Source organism: Colletotrichum paranaense (genome assembly GCF_030867605.1).
Source record: "Colletotrichum paranaense strain IMI 384185 chromosome Unknown Scaffold_1.1, whole genome shotgun sequence".
Lineage (NCBI taxonomy): Eukaryota > Fungi > Ascomycota > Sordariomycetes > Glomerellales > Glomerellaceae > Colletotrichum > Colletotrichum paranaense.
The window spans coordinates 2,887,639-2,905,382 of record NW_026848959.1 but is presented as its reverse complement, the minus strand read 5'-3'; the positions used below and the strand labels follow the sequence as shown (position 1 = coordinate 2,905,382).

The following is a 17,744-nucleotide window of genomic DNA, read 5'->3' as shown; positions in this document are numbered from 1 at the left end:
GGCAAAAGACGCGTCCTTCCTGGCCCGTTACCCCCTAGCACCGCCCCCCTTGAACCGCGTCAAGCTCCCACCCTCCACTTCAATCCCGACCCCTCCGCCGCCGACCCAACTTTCCGCCGTCCGTCCCGGCACCGACATGTGCTGACATCCCACACCACCACCATCCTCCGCCCAATCTCAAATTCCGCAACGTCGATTGCCGAACAAACCACCTAGCCACACCTCCTAGCAACCCTCCCCTCAATTCTGGAAACACTAAGGACAACAACTCCCCCCCAGATGGCGCAACAATGGCCGGCATCAACGAAGCCCCCCTCATCAAACGCCTCGCCGTCCCCGGCTCCTGCGCGCTAATGGGCTTCCTCTCCGTCTCCTCCCAGATCCTCTTCTACGTCGCCGACGACTCCCTCGCACCCGGGCGACTCACCCGCTCCGAGACGTACACCTTCAACGCCCTCCTCGCCTGCCTCTGGTACACATACTACAAGTCCTGCACTGTCGACCCGGGCCGCTACCCCTTTCCCGACGCCGCCGTCGTCGAGGTCCCCGAGCCGGACGAGTACGGCCTCGTGAGGCGCTGGTGCAAAAAGTGCGCCGCCCCGAAACCGCCTCGCGCGCATCACTGCCGGCACTGCGCGCGCTGCATCCCTCGTAAGCAACAGCATCCCCTTTCTAGTCTCACTTAAGCAGAATGCAGTACACTAACAAACGAAATCTTCCCGCTAGGCATGGACCACCACTGCCCCTGGACAGGAAACTGCGTCTCCCTCACGACATTCCCACACTTCCTCCGCTTCCTCGCCTATACAAACTTCTCCCTCTGGTACCTCGCCAGCCTCCTCTACGCCCGCTTCGCCGCCATCTGGGACAACCGCCTCCTCCCCTCCTACCTCGGCCCTTCCCTCCCCATCCTCGTCCTCCTGACCCTCGACACCTTGATATGCTTCTTCAGCTCCCTCGCCCTCGGCATCCTCTTCTTCTCCACCGTCCGCGGCTGGGTCCTCAACGAGACAATGATCGAAGGCTGGGAAGTCGACCGCCACGCCGCCGTCTGCGACCGGAACCGCAAGGACGCTGGCGAATTTTGGTCCATGACGGGACCGGACGGGAAGAAGCTTCGGCTCGAAAAGGTTGAATTTCCGTATGACGTGGGAATTTATGCGAATTTGTCACAGGCCATGGGCACCAAGAACCCGCTGCTGTGGCTGTTCCCCTTTGCAAGCAACCCATACATAAGCGAGGCCGGTCACGGCGTAGGATGGGAGTGGCCCGAGAACGGGCTGAATCGCAAAGAAGGGATGTGGCCACCGCCGGACCCGGATAAAGTGCGGCGCGCCGCGCAGGGAGGCTGGCCATCGACTCGGGACGCCGAGGATATGGTGGTGCCGAGATACGGAAGCAAGGAGGAGGAACTCGATGCTTTTAGGACGCGGCAGGACGCGGATCGGCGGCGGTGGCAGAGCAACCGCTCGCGAATGATGGAAGAGTTGGAGGAGGTGGAGGGCTACGATATGATTGACAGCGACTCTGAAGATGATGGCTATGAGGAGGGCGCGGATGGGGAGCCCGGCTGGACGAATGCGGACGGCGAGCGGTTACAGGATTTCGGCGTAGACGAGGATGAGGATATGACGGACGATGAAGATGTGCCTCTAGCGGAGTTATTACGTCGCAGAAAAGTCCTCCAAAAAGACGGAGAGGAATGAGCATCACTGATCATAGACAAGATCAAGAAAGAAGTAAACAGAAATTTTCTCTTTTTGGGGACTATTGCCCACGGTTCTATACTACCTTCAATCGCCCTAAAACCAACAAAGAGGGGGCATCCAAAGACGGCTTCTGCGCTGGCCATGAATCCCCTTGACTCCCGAATCTACCAAACAGAAAAAATGTGCACACAAGACAGGATCAAATCCGCCTTTCCATCCGGGGTTGCCCTGATCCTGTATGCTGAAAGAACTTCAAAACAGCTTTGTTGATCGTGAACCGCTTGCCACTCTAGAAAGCAATCCGCCGTCCTTCCTCCCCCATCAGTCCAAAGAGCAATCGTGTCGTGCAATCATGAAGCATCATTCCAAGGGTCCAGATCTATCGACCCAACCTCATCCCTGACCCTTCCACACGAAAATTCGATTACCAATCGTCATCGTCGTCCTTCTTCTGCATCGCATTCTTGCGAGCGAGCAGAGCATCCGCCAAGCTGTTGCCCAGGCTGGGAGTCGGGGTGTTGCTGCGGCTGTTGTCGGAGCCGCTAGCTCCGTTGAGGCTCAAGCCCGAGTCGCGCGGCTGAGCAACGGCCGGCTTGCGTCCAGCAGCAGGTCGCTTCATGGGCGGCTGAGGAGGAGTCGGCTTGCCACGGGCGGCCGCTCCATTGGCCGAAGGAGGGGGAGGGGGCGGGCGAGGAGCCACGACGGGCGCGGGAGCCTGCTCCTCAACGTAGGCGGCAGGAACCCAGGCTTGGGCGCCACCGTTCTTCGCGAGCCACCAACCTGTCACAAATCTTAGTTTTTTTTCGAGGAATTTCAAGTGAGATAGTTGCTTACCGTTGTTCTCCTTCTGGACGACCTCGATCAAGTCACCGGCTCTGACCGTCAACTCGTTCTCCTTCTGGCCAGCGAAATCGTACAGGACCTTGGCCATGATCTTGGCCTTGGCGGGGGGCGCAGCGGGCGGCGGGGGAGGAGGCATTCTGGTCGCTGCAGAAGTTGATGATTGCTGTCTGGTATGTGAAGGAATTGAAGTGGCGGCGGCGGCGGCGGCTTGTGGTTGTTGACGTCCAAATGGTCCAGTCTTGGCTGAGCTGATGGCAGCAGGAGGTTGAGGAACCGATCTTGCAGAGGAAGCAGCAGGTCGGGGTTGAGGAGTCCGGTTGGTGTTTGTCAGCCGAGAGGGTCTACCGTTGGGGCCACCAGGCTTGATGAGCTTGCCACGGGTAATGGGTCGAGCGGCAACAGGCTTGCCCTTGGGTGTCGGCTTGGAGACAGACGATGGAGACTCGCCCGGTTGAGTGTGTACACCTCCGCTCTTGTAGAAGTCCACGGCCTGCTGGGAGTCTTTGAGGACCTTGACGGTTTGCATCTTGCCGGGCTTCTTTGCGTACTCAATCACTTCGCCAATCTTGAGATTAAAGCCGCCAGGCATCACACGCTGCATTTGCGTGAACATTTCGGTCTTCAAGACACAATTCAACAAAGGATCAGCCTCCTGGGGCGAGCCCACACCCAGAGAGAACCAGTCATCACGAGCTGAAGAAGCTCCAATGAACTTGATGGCACCAAGAGGCATCGAGCGTTCAACTGAGATTTGAGGCTGGCCATTGACAAGCATCTGAGCAACAATATAGAACTTGCTGCTGGTGACAATCAGGATACGGGGACTTGGCTTACTGGATCGGCCAAACTTGGCCTCCAGGATCTCTCCGCGGCAAGAGAAGACAACCTTCTCGTTGTTGGAGATGCCGATAGCGTTTCGAATTTGCGAGCCAGGTCCCATTGAAGCGTTGATTCCCATATAATCACCCAAGAATCTTCGGGAGCCGAGCAGACTGAATCTCCTTCTCTCCTTGCGGTTTTGGAGAACCCTGTGACCCTGGTCACGCAATTGCAGGTACTCGGCTCCGGTTCTCTTCTTACGCCAGAAACGCTGGATACGAGTAGCAGACTCAGCTCTATAGGCCAAGTACGCGCGCCACATGCGCTGAATACGGGTGGCCATGTTGTGCCAGTACCGGTCTCGCATGTGCTCGAGCGCAAAGAGGGTCTCGGGTGACTTGATAAAGGCCTTTGTCGTTCCCATCTGCCATTCTTCCTTGGGAATGCTGGTGTCCTTGAGAATCTGCTTGGCTGCATCCTGGTATGATCCTTGCCAGGTGTACTCGCCAGCGTATGAAGTCGCAGGAGAAAGCAAGAAGAAACGATCCACAAACTTCTCGAATGTCTGACGGTAGGCAAATCCAGCACGACGAATGCGAACGTTCTCCTGAAGACCAAGGTACTTGACTTGGTGAAGGACGTTGGGGACGTTGTACTCGGAGGGCGACTTGTTCTCGTTAGGCTTGATGGTTCGGATATAAGAAGGCTGGCACTTCATGAGAGTTTCAACCAGCGCATTCGCGGAGGCCCTGATACGGTCACCGGCGGAAGGAGGCTGCTTGCGGTTATCCTGGTCGACTTGGTTGGGGAAGATGGTGTGGACGAAGCGGTTGCTACTGCCAGAGAAGAGGTTGAGCAATCCCTTCAGGAGCAGATCCTTGTTCTTGTCCGTAATTCCGTCCACCGTGTAAACTACGTCACCAGCATAGTGCTTGATGATGAAGCTGCCTTGACGAGGGGTCAAGTGAGGGTTGGACATGCCGTTAATGCTCTGCATGAAGGTTCGGTCAGATGCAGCAGGATCCGCATGGGCTGTCTTGGTAGCGTCCTTCATGGCGGAGAGGACGCCAGGAGGGCGGATACCCTCGATGAGGTCACACACGATCTTGTTGTCGAAGTACTTAATAGGTGTCCACTGAATCTGTTCGCGTGCGTATTCGTCCTGTTCGGCCTTCAGCGTCAACTGAATGAAGATCTGTTGCAGCTTCTCGTTGACGTAGTTGATGCAAAGCTGCTCGAAACTGTTCTTCTCGAAAATCTCGAAGCCGTAGATATCGAGAATACCGATATTGTTGCTCGTGGCTTGCTTCGCTTTAAGGGACTTGTTGACACGCTCAACGATCCAGTCGAACAAGTTGCTGTAGATGGCCTTGGAAAGGGCGTCTCGTGTAGCGGCGGCCTGGGCCGGGTTCGTCGGTGACTCGATGACCTCGCCGTTTCGCGGAGTGAGAATGCGAATGGTGATAGCCTTGATGAGCTGCTCGGGCGTCACCTCCAACAGGTATGCCAGGAAGTCCACTACCGACTGGTCGCTAACAGCGGCGTATCCGTCCTGGCCTTCGTGGAACTGAATGTTGCCAGCCCATAGGATAGCAGACAGCATGCGGAAGATCTCATCTTGTTCGCCTTGGCTAAGACCAATAATCCTCATAGCCTCGAGCGTATCGTTGAACTCGGCCAAATCGTCGATTCCGTCGACCTCGAGGCACTTCGATCTGCTAGTATAGACGTACGTCTCGGGTGTCTGGATGCCGAACTGCTGTCGGTAGTTCTGGGAAGCTCCCTTGGTGAACTGGTAGAAAATGTGGAAGTTTCGCTCATTGGTAATCTGGCCGACAACTCTCGACTTCTCGAGAAGGTAATTGGTGATGTCTGCACCGACGGGTTCGCCCTGCGCATTGAAGTGAATCTGCAGGTACTTGCCGAAACGAGACGAGTTGTTATTCCTCAAAGTCTTTGCGTTGCCGAAAGACTCCAGTAGGGGGTTGGTTGCCAGCACCATGTCCTTGATCTGCTTGATGTCGCCTGATTCTCCTCCTGAAACGTTGGCGATGTACTGCATGATCCGCTTGGCGGCTTCCGTCTTGCCAGCACCAGACTCTCCGGAAATGATGACACACTGGTTATCTTGATACGCCTTCATGTTGTAGTACGCAGATTCGGCAATAGCGAAGACGTGCGGGGGCATCTCGAGACGGTTCTTGCCCTTGTAGCTGTCGAGTACCTGGTCGGTGTAGATACCTAGGTCCCGGAAGGGGTTGACTGACACCAACACATGGCCGATGTAGGTATAGATCTCTTGGCCTTCGAATCGCTTCTTGAGATTGTCGTTGATGGCTTCGTTGGACACCTTACTGAGCAACGTGAGATCCGAAACGCCAATCTCCTTCTTCTTCGTGACCTCGTATGTGGCCTTCTTAGGCTTGCCGCCGCCAGCCCCTCCGGACGGTCCGGCGGGGCCAGTCTTTGCGGATTTGTCCTTGGGACGTCGTGAGATACCCTAGAAATATTGAAAGCGTAAACGGTCAGTCCTCTCTCCTTCTCGTGGTCGTTGGTCGTGGATTTTTGGAGTCGCTGCAGCCGAATCGGAGCGGTGCGCGCGCGCGGGGCATGAAGCGTCTCACCATGCTGGGCAGTTCTCAATGGAGGGAATGCCGGTATCTGTTGATGGTTTGCGCAAGCAAGCTTTGGAAAATTCGTGAATGCGCGCTGGTGATGAAAGAGCGAAAGGTTTGCTTCTCTGCCTGGATTTTTTTCTCCGTCTGGCTTGTTGCTTGCTGAGTGAGAGACTGGAAAGAGCGCGCACCAAAGGTGACGTTGCGGTGCGGACGGAGGGATTACGCAGGTGCAGTGTGGCTGGTTCTTGCCCGAGATCCAAATCCAAACGTTGGCCGACTGCTCTGTCCAAGTGGTGCCTGACGACCAGTCTCCGTTAGTTCTAGAGGGGGGCTTGGAAGGTACAATCAGCCAATCGCAAGCGGCATAACGACCAAGCACAGCCTCAGCCCGGAGAATCGGTGGCGCCAGGTTCCGCGTAATGCCCAACATTGCTTTAGCGCCCTTTAAGCGAATCTCCACTCCTCATATCCTCCACCTCAGTGAGCCGTCTTCCCCCCTGTCCATCCCGCAGAAGAGCGGGAGATTATCTTGGAACCTTCTACCCAAAAAAAGACTATCCGGATGTGTGTCCCTCTTCTGAATAACGGCTCTGAGGTCATAGCTTTTCATACCCCTCCAGCCCATTGGCGGAAGAGGGGTCACTTTGTGTGTGTGCCACTCATAACCTGCCTGAAGATAAAATCTTAGGTGCCCGCCATCTCAGAAATCTGGAGTCTATGTACAGCGCATAAGGTCAATTTAAGGCCTGGACATGGTTCGTCCCAGACTGTGCTCAATACTGCGCTGAAGTATTTGTTTCACGCTTAGAGTTTTCTAGCCGCCATCGAATCGACTACCTACCTACTACTCCGTACACTACCGGCACCTCGTGGAAATCATGACGATCCGCGCCGATGTCGGCTTAGTCGCTCTGCACGCTGTCCACTCACATATTCATCACTCTTAATCAAAAGTCTACTTTGCGGCTTGGTGGGTTAGGCGTTGCGCAACATCTTGAATAAAGTCTCTTGATGCCACTCTAACTGTCTTTATCGTCAAGCCGCTACGGCTTATCAGAATGGATCTCATAACGGATCCTCATTAACCCATATCCCTATTGCCAGTCATGAAAACGCTCGTCATACGTGCCATCTTACATTGCCCACCATTACCCCATTAGCCCCATTCCTAAGCCTCGCACGAAACGAACGTCGTCAGCCTGTCGCTCCAGAGCCATCCTCATCCTCTCGCCATACTCTTTCTCGGCCTCTTCTATTCTTGCCTCTTCCTCCGATTTAGGCTCTGGCTGTTCAAAGTCGCTTGCGGTAAACCCGGGCTTGCCGGAGAAGCTGACGAGGCCCAACTTCTCGCCTGTCCAGAATAGTATGTCATCATCGTTAACATTATCTTGTCCGCCACGCGTTTGCGTCGACAGGATCTTCCTCGCGAGGTCATCAGAACCAGGCATAGAGGCGAATAGAGATGGACGCTCATCCACCTCGCTATGTCCGATCTTGTGCCGTCTCACCTCAGTGAAGCCATCGCGCTCGAACCACTTGAGAAGTCCCGACCCATCCGAAAATACGATGCGAGTACCCTGGTTGGCGACAGAGAGAATCTTGGACTGGGAGGACGTTTGACGATTCTTCATGGTGGAGTTCTGCATGAGATCTGCAGACGAACCTCCTGGCCGTGGGCACAAGCCGTACAACTCCAAAGAACCCTTGGTGTTATACTCGCCTCCGGCGATCAAAGTCCGGCCTCCTTCCCTCGTCTTCGACTCCATTACTTGTTCAACGGTCAAGTCGCTCCTACGACGTGTCTCGCTGTCGAGTGTGGAGAATGGGTACGGCAGAGACGCGAGACTAGCCAGTCGAGCTCCCGAATGAATCGAGCCCATGATTGAAGGGAATGTGCGTCTGTCGTAGTGCAGGATGTTGGAGAAGCGACCTGCGACATATATGTCGTCCGAGAAGGAGTACTCATCGCAAGCATTTGGCAGGTGCAGGATGCTCAATGGCGTAGGTTGTGATAAAGGAGCATAAGGCGGCAGCGGATCGTCGAAAACGCTGCCTCGCCTACGTTGGAAGAACCCACTTGGCGAATCGACGGCTAACACATCTATCCTGTCGATGATCTCACTCGGCGACCTGACTCGCGCCCTGTAGTCGTAGAGATGGATTCCCAAAGAGGTTCCTACGGTCAAGGGCAAGCCTGGAGCGGCGGAAGAAAGGGCTGTGATGGACCATTCGAATGTTTGTTCGCCAACGACCTCGAGACGGTTGAGATCCACCTCTAGCAGGTGGCCCTGTACTGCGACAAAGGCCTTGTCGGAGAAGTTGTCGACGCTGACGCATTCTGTCACTCCGGTATCGATCTTGCGTGATCTACCCATTGTCTGTGGTCCGTCGAGATATAAGATGCCCGCTGAGCTTTTGGCGATGGTGGCACCCTTCTGACCCCTAGTACCCTTTACGTCCCACAAGCACATGGAGCCGTCATCCAATGGCGACACCACAAGTAATTCGTCGGTTTCTCGACTCGGTGTGTACAGAGCTATCCCTCGGACATCCAGCGTATCCTCCTCGGTCCCGTCTCGGATTTTGGGCTGCTGTAGCCAACTTGTCGCAATCGGCGCATACCGCTGTATGTACTCGTTATACCAAAAGACCGGCTCTGTCGGAAATGAGGGGTCCCAATTCGCCATGTCCTTGTACCGCTGTAGCTTGCGCTGTTCCTGTGTCTCCTCATCGTAGAAGAGGGGGTCCGGTTCTGTGTCACCATCTTCTTCCTGACTCAGTTGTACGGCACCGTTGCTGAAGAGAGGGTAGTCAGTGATGTCGTCGTCGCGAAAGGAAGTGATGCGCCGCCGTCTTTGCAAAGCCTCTAAAAATGGCGACTCGTCAAAGGTTCTCGATCGCCAGTGATTGTTGTCGAGAGAAATCTTCTGGAGCTTTCGGCATACGAGCTGCAAACCGGGGAAGTCGTAGGGCTCTAGGACTGAGGGGCACCGAGCCATCAGCTAGGAATTCCGGTAGCACGCCTGCCTCTTGGCAGAATAAGAAAGGCTTACTCACAGGAAAGAACGCGCAGCAGGATCTCGTCTGGAAGCTCGTCCAGCTTCTTCAGGGGCGCCGACGACACCATTGTGCCGTGGGGTTTTGGGAAAGAAACTCTCGAGTACTCTGTAGTCTCGTTGATTATACTTCTGGCTGGGTTTCGGGGAGATAGAGGGGAGCCCGGACGGGATCCATGGAGAAGAGGGTCGAAGGATGATCCTATCGTTATCGTTATCGGGTATTGCCTGTGCTCTAGCCTATCATGGACTAGTGCAGATCCGGGGGTGGGCCGGATAGAAACGCCTGGACTCTTGAGTGGGCTGACCTGTCAAAGCTCCAGGCCAGTCGGGTTGCTTGGGCTCTTTTTCTTTTGTTTCTCGCTTCCACCTACGCAGCTCCCAAAACATGTGGGGTGTTGTCCTGCTTCTGGCTTTCGTTTCCTGGCCGAAACGATTCCTTTAAGACTCCTGCTACTTGTTTGCTTCACGTAAGCGATCCAATAGCTGCAGGATCAAGGCGGTGACCAAGCAGGATTCTACGCGGCACAGCCACGTCTCCGGTGAAACGGATTGTGACACTGGGACAATTGCAGACCCATCTCTTCCCGCTCTTGAGAGCCGTTCCCATGTTAACCATGACATGCTTGGCAATCAGCCGATGCCGCAAGCCTTCTGGTGATTCAGAGTGCTTCTGAAAGTGATTGCCCAATTACCTCATAAGCACACACACAAAATTCCAGAACAGACAAATGAAGTATCGAAATCTCACCGTTTTATTCTCCCCATCGATATCCAGTATCGGGATACACAAAAGGTTTAGGTAAAACAAACCCAATCAATTGAATCGGGTTAAATGGTCAATCATGTTGATGTCTTTACAACACTTTTCTTTTCGATGTAATAGTCCTTGTTACACTATAAGCTCAACCGTAATCGTTGGCTCATTAGTAGGCTGTTGGAAAGATCTTGATATATTTGTCAAAAAATAACCACTACAAGACAAGGCGTGGGATTTCAGGAACACAGGAAAAGAACTCGAATATGGCGAGACAAAACTATACACATCTGCAACTTCACGAGCTGAAAGGGACATAATAATTATAAGTTGTACAGAATCAGATGACTATTGAAGTGCTTCGAGATATAGCGATTGTCCACAGCCAACCCCGACCCCAAAAGACTAAAGCTTTGTGTTTAGACAGCCAGAGGTAATATAGGCAGATGCTGGCCTTTGTCTCAAGCTGGATGTTAATGTGCGTTCAAGGAGCCAAAAATAAGTCTGAGGCTTACGGTATCATTGTTCGGACACTTCGTTCTTCTTTATAGTGTGCAGTCGAGTTGCTAGCCTACGTTTATTCGAGGCGGTACTTTATTTATCCTTTTTTCCTGGTGACAGCCTGATCCTGACCACCCTACGTGTAGTCATGCGGCGCAGAACCAGAGCTGACTGCATGTAGATCGCACATGGCCGTAATACTACTGCCTACAAGAAGCCACAATTTCCTTTTTTTAGAGCCGAAATCCGGTCCACAACCTTCATGTCCTTCGTTGCTTCTTAGCCATGCCGAACTATAGTTGTAGCCAGATTCCCGAGCCCCTCAAAGCATACGGCGACATCACAGGACTCGGAGTAAGTGAATGATTTCAGATTAATATGAGTCTGTCAGCAGCTTCTTACGACTCCTTCAGGTTGTTCTTGCTTTCACGATTGCAGCATGGTCGACGATCCTAATATTAATCGCTTACTATCTGTTCGGATTTGATCCAAGCCTGAATCCGTATCGCAAGATGACGAATCAGGGCGAGGAAATAGTTCCGATAGCAACACGACAACCCAACCCTGCCGATCAAATGATCTACAAACACACAAAGCGTCTCAGGGGTTGGTTTGGATATCACCCAGACGAGACGAGTGGTGTTGAGCAAGCATTCCACAAAGTCCGTCACTGTCATGGTATCTTTTTGAAGGTCACTTGCTAATGCATTATTTTTATTATGCTAGTGTATTCTTACACTTGCTGATACACAGTTGGTCACCGGCTTATCCATCATGTTGAGCGGGTATTTTGCCCTCACGCAAGGCCTCTCTGCCTACCACTGGCAGATGGTGCTTTGTCTCGCATGGTTCTCAACCATGACCCATCTCTCGGCGCTAACTTTCTTACGAACGTACCTTAACAATCATCCGGCCGCACGTTTATGGCGAATATTGCTCATGTCTCTACTCACTACCACACTGTCAGTTGGTTTCATCCCTACAGGTCACTTCACCTTCATCACTAAGTATACGTTCTCATCTTGGCTATCTCCTGATACACCAGATCGCATCGACCTGGGAACTATTATATACCCAGACGATTGCGATAATTTCAAGAATTCTACCCCGAAAGACTTACATTGCTGGCTGTCACGCAGCCAAAACTTCCATAATGGCAGCAGCCCATGCGTGACGTTTGGGCTGAACACTTGTACCGTGGACGGTAAACCTGTTGATCAGTCTACACATACAGATCAGAAAGTAACACTTAACTTTCGGACTAAAAGAGACGGAAAACATAAATCAGGCTCACCTGGAGTTCTTCCCGAATCCCCGGCAATATGCTTCTTCCGTGGGGGTATGATCACTAGGAGTGAATCGTACTTTTCTCTAGTAGTGTCACTTACTTTACTCACTTATGGTTATACCATAAGGGTATTCAAGCTCTTTGAAAAGATCCCCGAAATATTTTCCTGGTTCGGAGAAGAAAGACTAGACCACAGATACCAAGCTCTTCTTCGCGCATTGAAGAGAAGATTATCAGCAAAATCCCCGTCAAACGCCGTTTTGATAGCTTCGTTGTGCGTACCACTACAAGCTTCCTTATACCACACATTGTGTATATTATTGCAGTTATACACTTCCATGATAGCAGAGGTGAGTGATATTGCCTCTTTAGTACTTTCAACTTGCGAACGGAACATCTAATTTGTAACCCCAAGGTCTTCTCAATCTCTATATCTGCGATTTGGGGCACCCTAAACATTTCTAGTACGCGTGATATGGGAAACCCTGAGGATAATGATTGGGCCTTTGGGCAAGTGATTTCACTCGTTCTTTTGTCTAGTCCCTTAACCCAACTATTTGAGGTGGCGTACAAGACCGCCCGCCCCTGGAATTCCCGTCGACAAACACCACCGGGCATCCGCGTATCTCGTCCAGACACTCCTGGCTCGACCCCTAGTTCATGTAGGAACCCCTGCGAAATTCTTCTCGGGACGCTTAAAATAACAATGATAGCCGTTGAAATGTTGGCATCATCAACTACAAGTCGTCCTAGTGGCCCACTGGCCTCCGATAGAATCCGCCATGTTGGTTCGCAGAGCAATGGTGTATACGACCAAACTGGTGAGATATCTCAGTCCGACCAACGTATGTTAAAGCGCATTCTTGAACTTGTCATAAGGTGCAATGAAAACTGAACAATCTTAGAACAAGCTGAATCAAATGCCGTGCCGCCGCCCTTCAATCAAACGTTTACTTTCCACATGCATGGGCAGAATGACCTTGACCAGGTCGAAAACGCTCAGTCGTACCTTACAGCGCAACTCATCATCACCCAACTACTTAACGAGGCCCATTTCGATCGTAAGGAAATATGGAACGATTCCTTACTATTCGTCATAGCAGCACCGATATTCTCCATACTTGCTTCATTCTTCATCAATATCTATACGCTCGAAAATGCGGCATTCATAGGGTTTGAGAATTACATTGCAAAAGTTCTGATCACTGCTGCTTTTCTACCACTTCAAATTCAAATGTACATCTTTTTCATTTTTCATGTACATCGTTTCGAATTTGAAAAAGGGATAAAGTGGCGGAGGATCACGGGGGCAACAATGTCAGTGCTATCGAGTTCTATGATTTCCGGGTATTTGAACCACTCCTATGGGACAGTGGTGGCATGCTTTGCCATTAGTGCAATGTGCGGGCTACAGTTAATGACAATCCTGGTAACCACATCGCTTAGGATGTGGTCCCTACGCGGCCGTTAAGTCCGCCACCATGAGAACAGAGGAAGTCTAGCAATCAGAAATACTCATCGAAAGGACATTCAGTGTGCGTGTTGCCTTTGTGATAGACACTAGGCAGTCGTGGGTCTAAGGCTTGATATATGTCCACCTGACTGTCTCACTTTTGAACCTTTCGATGATTTTTAGCAAGGCGACAGTTGTAGTGAGGCGTGAATTGTAAGTCAGCAGGTCTTCGCTCTTCCTACAATCGCCTTGATCACAATACTGCCTAGAGACATGCCCCTTAATCACATGAAACTCCTCTACTTTTGGGTCACTACGTCACGTTGTCTAAGAGAGTTTCATAAGACAATCATTCATTTCCTCATACTCTTGGGCAATTGTCTTAGCTTACGCCACATCATACCGGACAATGTTGGAAAAGAAACCAGACCGCTGGCGCCGAGTGAGCGTGCTGCTGTTGAGCTTGTTCCGAAAACCCGTGCGTTGACATTATGTTGGGCCACATAAGGTTGCCTCCCAATTCCTCAGATCTAGCAGTAGAGTCTAACCAGCAGAACAGTGCTCGGGTCGAGCGGAGATACCGCATGGCATAATCCTGGAATTCGGATCTGTATCAGAGCCGCTGACACAGTTCCGAGGAAGGACATCGGCAGGTATCAAGATTGAGGTGCAATTCAGCACTCACATACTCGCACCCTCACATTCTGAACGTAAGTACGCATCGGCATCACGAGTAACACGATAGGGTCCTGCGACATTCATCCGCTTCCTGCGCATCTGTATGCAGGCGAAAACTTGGGTCTGCTTGGACACTGGTTTCATCTCTCTTCATCCAGGAACAGCACTCTCGCGGGAGGACGTAGTCCGAAGACAATCCAGACAGACGCGGGGCACTGGATAAAATGAGATCAGACCAAGATGAGTGCTGCAACAGATGAATCTAGGTTCCGAGCCAGCCTCTCTAGGTCAGAGCGGAGCATCGTGGGGTCCTCTTTGCGACCCGGGCTGCAGGTGTCACATCTGATGAATCAGAGATATCCTGCTTCGACGGTGTACCATATCTCAGGCTTGACGTATCCCCAGATACATCTGGACCCCCCGTGACAGGGTAAGCCACATGCGTTTTTCTGCCAAACCTGTGCTTGATGCCTCGTTAGCTGGGGGTAGTTCGTTCTGACACGGTCCACACAGCGACCTAATTGTCAAGCTTAGTAGTGCGACACGAGTCGGTGATTCAGATGATAGAAAAAAGATCAGGAAGTGAGGGGATCCGCGACGACAAGAGCCATCAAGGCTCCTGGAAGCCCCTCGCGAACCCCTCCTCTTGTCGATCTCAAACTGCTTCAAGGCTGGCACTTTAGATCGCAAACTGAGTTTGAAGCAGTGTTTGCTAGGTACGATACCTGTTGCCGGCGGTTGCGAGCATCACACACAGGCGATCGACCTCTTCACTGGCTGGTCTTATTGATGTCAGTTGACCCCTGCTCGGCGAAGGAAGCTTAAACAATCCACTTGGCGTAAAGCTTGGCGTAAAATGTGGAGATTGACTCGAGATCCTTGAAGAGGCTGACTTGGGCGTTGTTGGAATGTCTGTGTCAGTGACGATCATGCAGGTGGGTAGGGTTGGTGCTTCATGCGGGCATGAAAGCCGTTTTGAGGGCGGAGACCCGTGCCAATGTCCAGCTTTGCTCGTTTCACCCGGACCTGGCATTGTAGTGTCAAACTCCGAGCGACAGCCACTGCAGCAAAGAGGAGGAGCAAAACAATTCGAATATGCTTGGCGACGCTACCGGTATCGTGAGACCCAGGCAAAGCGAGGGGTGTTCGGGCGAAGCTGGCTGATAGCCCACGTCATTTCCGTCTCGCAATAGGCCCCATCGATACCAGACAGCGCTGACGGGCTTGGAGGGTTCAGACCGCCGATGATACTCGAAGCGGAACGAGTCGAACTGGGGGCGAGTCAATCCAAGTGTGAAAAGTAGATGCCGAGTCTGTCAGCATTGAGTGAGAAAAGGAGTAGAGTTGGAGATTGTGTGCCGAATGCCGAGAGTGCCGGAAGGCAAATGTTGGGCCAGGGGTCGGGAGCATCGAGGTGTGTGGGTGGTCCAGAGAGAACGAGAACGAGGCAGGAACTCAACCGTCAGCCTCGCTGGAAGGAGGACGTTGAGCCAAGATTTAGATGGGCTGATGGCGGGAAGATAAATGCGAGATGCTTGAACTCTTTAAGCTTGAACTGGGGAGCGAAATATGGTTGATTAGGGATTTTGAGTAGGATGAATCAACGACAGGTGATCTGTAAACATAATCGTACGATTTTGACGTGCAAGACCGCATGGATGGGCTCATGGAATGCTTCTTTGCTGGGAGGTGTGAGCGTCTGACACGCTGCGCAGAAGGGAGGACATGGAAGCAGAGAGACTCTGGGCCAAGAACGCAGTGTCATTGGACTAGAGCGCTGCACATGGCTTAGACTTCCCGCTAGAGCAATCGACAGCCATCAAGCAGCCATGATCCATCTGAAGGATTCAGGGATAGACAGGGGAAGGGTGAGACGGGGGCGGATGGCAGGATAACGACGCTGCCTGGGTGCGAACCTTGCTCGGGCGACAGGTGGGTTGGGTCATGGATGGAATCAAGATACGTAGGCTGACAGGTGTTGACGCTGTTGAGTAGGGTTTGGGCGGGCTTGTGTATCAAGCTAGAGGTAGCATGGCGTTCTATGGTTCCTGGCGTAAGTTGTGAGGGAGAGAGTGAAGTGCGGGCTGGCAGAGAGTGAGCCGCGAGCGTGCTGAAGGTTTCATGACGGGGATAAAGTGTGGATGAAGGGCCGATGTGCTGGGATGACAAGTTTGGAGATTTGCGGGTGATGCACGGGCCAAGACGACCAAAGGAGGAAAGAGAAGGGGGCCTGTCCCTGCCGCTTCGGTCAACAGGCGTAGTGTACGTACTGCGTACAAAAACGCAGGAGCGATGTTGATGGGGACCTGCCGCACCCTCAACGCATGTGTAACTCTTGTCCCATGCCGCCAAGCCCGAAAGAGACTAGTGGGAATGTGGGGGTGACCCCTGGGCCCTGACACCCTCCGTTCCTCCCACCTGTCCTTCCGTCCTTTATTTTTTCTGTGCCTTCTGTTGCGGTGCGGTGACCGCTCTTACCTTACCTTACCGTGCTTGTCTCGTAGAGTGGTAGAGTGGGCAAGAGCTTAACCGGGGGAAAGCACGATGCATATTTTAGGTTGGAAAACGGAAAGGGTTCCCCGGATCATCTTTGAAGGGAGAAAAGAGAGTTAGGCGAGAGAGTCAGTCGATACCGTACGGAAGGAACCTTCAATCTGGCATGGAAGAGACGGTGAAGAGTGTTTGGACCTTTGAACTCAACTTTCGAAGGTGCACTTGTGCCGTGGGTGCGTGATAGGTCAACTCCAGGGAAGCTTCGAGGGTGATGCTTTCTCATGAGGGTAGCTCTAATTATTCACGTAGCCAATGGCTTCCCGTCGTTGTGTTGCAAAGTTGCAATTCGCAGCAAAAGGGTAATGAGAACTATGTATTTGGCTTGGCCTCACATCATGGTTGAGCCTATTCAAAGCAACATCCCTATCGTCTTCCTTGCGAGATGGGGAAGCAATATCGAATATTCCCTGCTAGCCACATGCTGGGCAGCTGGGCAAAGACCCCCAGATAGAAAACAGCCCGCCTTCAGTGGCCGGATCACTCTATAATTGCATCGGTAGTGCAGCGGCATGCAGCTGTAGCGCATCTCGGTAGCACGATGCCATCACATTGGAGTTTTTAATAGTGTCTTTTTTGCGGGTTGTCCTTGTGATGGTATTCAAGAATAGTCCCTCAATGCCCCATCGTTGTGCAACCAGCGAATCCTGTGTCACCAAAATCCAGCCACCGCAGCTCTCCCGTGAGGTGTGGTGTACGGAGGAAGGAGTGGTGCTCGCCTCACCTGGTGGTCGGCAACTTCCCTCAGCACCGTTAAGCGCCCAGCAACATGGGCCCGGCCGAAACGGGTCTGGCGTCCGTGTTCCAAAATTAAAATCAGCCAACCACCGGCCGCCGTTGCGTCTCCCGTCACCTTCTCATCTGTCCACTTTGAGATCCGTTCCTCTAGGCGGGCGGCAAGAAGGAGGCAGGTGGTGGCCAATTTGACCGTCAATCTGAGTTTCTGTGGTGCCCGACACAACGTCGCTGAGAGGAATTGGACAACGACCTCCCGACCGCAAATCATCATTCGTGCATACTGCTCCGTAGTCGTACAGCTGGCCAGGTAGCTAAAGTACCTTGCCAATGCCATGCCATGCTATCCGAATGGCCCATCAGCGGAGAACCAGACGACAGGCCATCCAGCATGGAGAATGGGGGGGATTGGATGCGGATATGAGGACGTCGACTCGTCATCCTCGTTTGGTTGTTTTTCCTTTCTTCCCTTTGTTTTCCCATTCCCTCCATGATCCATCCACATTCCATCCTCCTCCCAGCAGTCTGGTAACCTATTGCCATTTTCGGTCTGAATGTCGTTGGTTCCAACAAACTTTCCAACAAGACAAAGCTAAGCGCAACCGCCATACCCAACTCTTGTTTAACAGACGCCAACCCGTACCGATCAAGAGAAACGACCCTTGTTCATCGCATTCACTGTGTAGCGTAGCGTAATAGCGCATACCCACACTTTGCATTCGAGCCGCATTGTCAAA

General features: G+C 52.5%; 5 protein-coding genes across 5 annotated transcripts; 3 read left to right on the top strand and 2 right to left on the bottom strand.

Moving 5' to 3' along the window:
* Positions 1 to 290: 290 nt before the first annotated feature.
* CPAR01_01027 (DHHC zinc finger domain-containing protein) lies at positions 291 to 1,706 on the top strand (the record flags this gene model as incomplete). Its single annotated transcript, XM_060485317.1, has 2 exons — positions 291 to 651; positions 727 to 1,706. 2 exons carry the CDS (start codon positions 291 to 293, stop codon positions 1,704 to 1,706), a joined length of 1,341 nt encoding a protein of 446 aa, XP_060356174.1.
* A 427-nt stretch (positions 1,707 to 2,133) lies between these two features.
* CPAR01_01026 (uncharacterized protein) lies at positions 2,134 to 5,998 on the bottom strand (the record flags this gene model as incomplete). The annotated part of the gene is made up of 3 exons (XM_060485316.1): positions 2,134 to 2,489; positions 2,544 to 5,871; positions 5,996 to 5,998. 3 exons carry the CDS (start codon positions 5,996 to 5,998, stop codon positions 2,134 to 2,136), a joined length of 3,687 nt encoding a protein of 1,228 aa, XP_060356173.1.
* Positions 5,999 to 7,137: 1,139 nt separating this feature from the next.
* Positions 7,138 to 9,116, bottom strand: CPAR01_01025 (F-box domain-containing protein; the record flags this gene model as incomplete). The annotated part of the gene is made up of 2 exons (XM_060485315.1): positions 7,138 to 8,969; positions 9,047 to 9,116. The coding sequence occupies 2 exons, from the start codon at positions 9,114 to 9,116 to the stop codon at positions 7,138 to 7,140; spliced, it is 1,902 nt and encodes a 633-aa protein (XP_060356172.1).
* A 1,472-nt stretch (positions 9,117 to 10,588) lies between these two features.
* Positions 10,589 to 11,007, top strand: CPAR01_01024 (uncharacterized protein; the record flags this gene model as incomplete). Its single annotated transcript, XM_060485314.1, has 2 exons — positions 10,589 to 10,657; positions 10,717 to 11,007. 2 exons carry the CDS (start codon positions 10,589 to 10,591, stop codon positions 11,005 to 11,007), a joined length of 360 nt encoding a protein of 119 aa, XP_060356171.1.
* A 1,305-nt stretch (positions 11,008 to 12,312) lies between these two features.
* On the top strand, positions 12,313 to 13,093 carry CPAR01_01023 (uncharacterized protein; the record flags this gene model as incomplete). Its single annotated transcript, XM_060485313.1, has 3 exons — positions 12,313 to 12,436; positions 12,497 to 12,652; positions 13,038 to 13,093. The coding sequence occupies 3 exons, from the start codon at positions 12,313 to 12,315 to the stop codon at positions 13,091 to 13,093; spliced, it is 336 nt and encodes a 111-aa protein (XP_060356170.1).
* Positions 13,094 to 17,744: the final 4,651 nt, after the last annotated feature.